Source organism: Rhincodon typus, chromosome 7 (assembly GCF_021869965.1).
Source record: "Rhincodon typus isolate 14 chromosome 7, sRhiTyp1.1, whole genome shotgun sequence".
NCBI lineage: Eukaryota > Metazoa > Chordata > Chondrichthyes > Orectolobiformes > Rhincodontidae > Rhincodon > Rhincodon typus.
The window spans coordinates 56406529-56408427 of NC_063338.1; the positions used below are offsets into that span (position 1 = coordinate 56406529).

Consider the following 1899-nt stretch of genomic DNA (forward strand, 5'->3'; position numbering starts at 1 on the left):
GGGAGGGTGGTTGGCACAGTGCACAGGGCATGCCGGGGTTGTTGGGACATGGAGTGTATTTCTATTCTTCACAGATGAATTCCTTCCTTCTTTGACTCAACTACGCATCTGCTTTTCGCAAACTGCCTTGAGCCTCCTTGACTCTGCAGATGGCTCAAACCTTTATAGATAAGCCATTCAATTCCTTTCGAGAGGTGATCAGTTACCTTCCTTGTTGTAGAGATAAAAGCTTGCAGAAAGAAGTCTTCAATTCTGTACATCAGGAGAATTTGAGGTAAGGCTGCAAAGTGGATAATACATAAGTGGACTGAAGGAGGGAGGAGAATCAGGGCCAGACAGGCATAGCTCATATGCTGTTGCAACTGCCAGGGGCCTATTTTAGCCATGAAAATGAATCTGTCCCCAGTTTGTGTAATAGGGGCCAGTTTGGGATTGGAGTAGACAGAAGTCCTTTACAGTAACATTTATCCTAATACGATGAATTCTTAGAAATTCTGGGACATAATATTTTGTTCAAAAATTCAAAATGTTACTACTTTTTGGGCTGACATGCTTTTCCCAGCTGACACTGACAAATGTAATGTATTTTTCCCCAACTACTAAGCTAAATAATTTTCTTTCTCAAAGATAGAATGTTGCTTTCTCTCCATGAATTGAGTTGCTAAACTCTTGCTTGTTACATTTGATTTTGTTGGGTTGGTGGAAGGAATTTTTGAAATCAATTTGCTCAATCAGTGCAGAATCTGAATAGTAACCCTGCACCAACAATGAATTGCAAATCAACACTGTAAATAGAAACAGAATGGTAAGAAAATATTTTTCAAATGCAAGAGGAGCAGTGTAACAAAACCCTGCAGAAGTGAGCAAACATTTAAACGTTGCAATCTTAAATTTAAAATGCTCCCAGATTTATCTTAGAATCAATCCTATTTGTGGTAAAACATGCCTCATTTTAAATTTGTCTTAATTTCCACAGAGAATTGATGTAAAACTGGTAAATCAGTGCAAAAATCTCCCTTTCAGCAACATTTGTTCATATGAATTACTGTTCAATGAAACATTTTAAAGGAGCTTATTTATTTGTGGCCTGTTAAATGTCGAAGGCCTTATTGTCACATCCTGATCTATTGCGAGTCAAAGTGGTTAAAGTATTAAAATTGTAAGTGCATGTGAAAGTGTGTTGAAGAGTAAAGCATTACCTGAAATTTCAAGATTGTCAGCATCACTTTCATTTGCTTCAGCCAGCTGATTCTCTAGGATCTGAGCTGTACAGATAATAATGTCATTCTCACGCACCACTTGAGGGAATGAGATCTTCAGTTGTGTATCACCACTTATTTTGCTGACACTATATTTATCTTTCAGGTACGGGTTGAACTCTTTGCGAAAATGCTGGTCAACTAAAGGCACCTGGGATACATATGAATGAAAGAGAAACAATATTGTTTAATTTTTGCCAACCCAGTTGAATTTGAATAGGAATCTTATGTTGTTTGATGCTTTCCCTAGAATGCAGCAGCGGCTACAGGTATTTAATGGGTTTAGGGACATCCTGAGTGTGGGAAAGATTTACGTAAATGCAAGCTCTTTATCCTTTTTTTCTCTTAGTTTAACAGATTTTCATGAAACAGTTTCAGCTTTAACAAAATAAGAACAATGCTATTGTCATTTACAAACGCAAGAAAATCAAAACACTGTAATCTCTATAAAGCTGCCATCCCCAATCTTAGATTAGCTTTTATCCATTACCTCTATCAACTAGTAGTTTGTCAATGTCATTGATCAAGGTGAACCAGAGGAGGCACCATTTTGTCAGTTTGCTAAGCCTTATCCCTTTGATCAAGATGTAGCAGGATCAGAACTTGAACCCTCAATATTCCAAATTTGGGTTTCTTTCCT

The 1899-nt window shown here is 37.4% G+C and overlaps 1 protein-coding gene across 1 annotated transcript in view; it reads right to left on the bottom strand.

Moving 5' to 3' along the window:
• ifih1 (interferon induced with helicase C domain 1) overlaps window positions 1-1899 on the bottom strand; it is a 130463-nt gene that overhangs the window by 29730 nt on the left and 98834 nt on the right. Inside the window, exon 6 of the mRNA XM_048598614.1 lies at window positions 1200-1410. Within this exon, the coding sequence (XP_048454571.1) occupies window positions 1200-1410 (211 nt within the window). The remainder of the gene's footprint in view (window positions 1-1199; window positions 1411-1899) is intronic.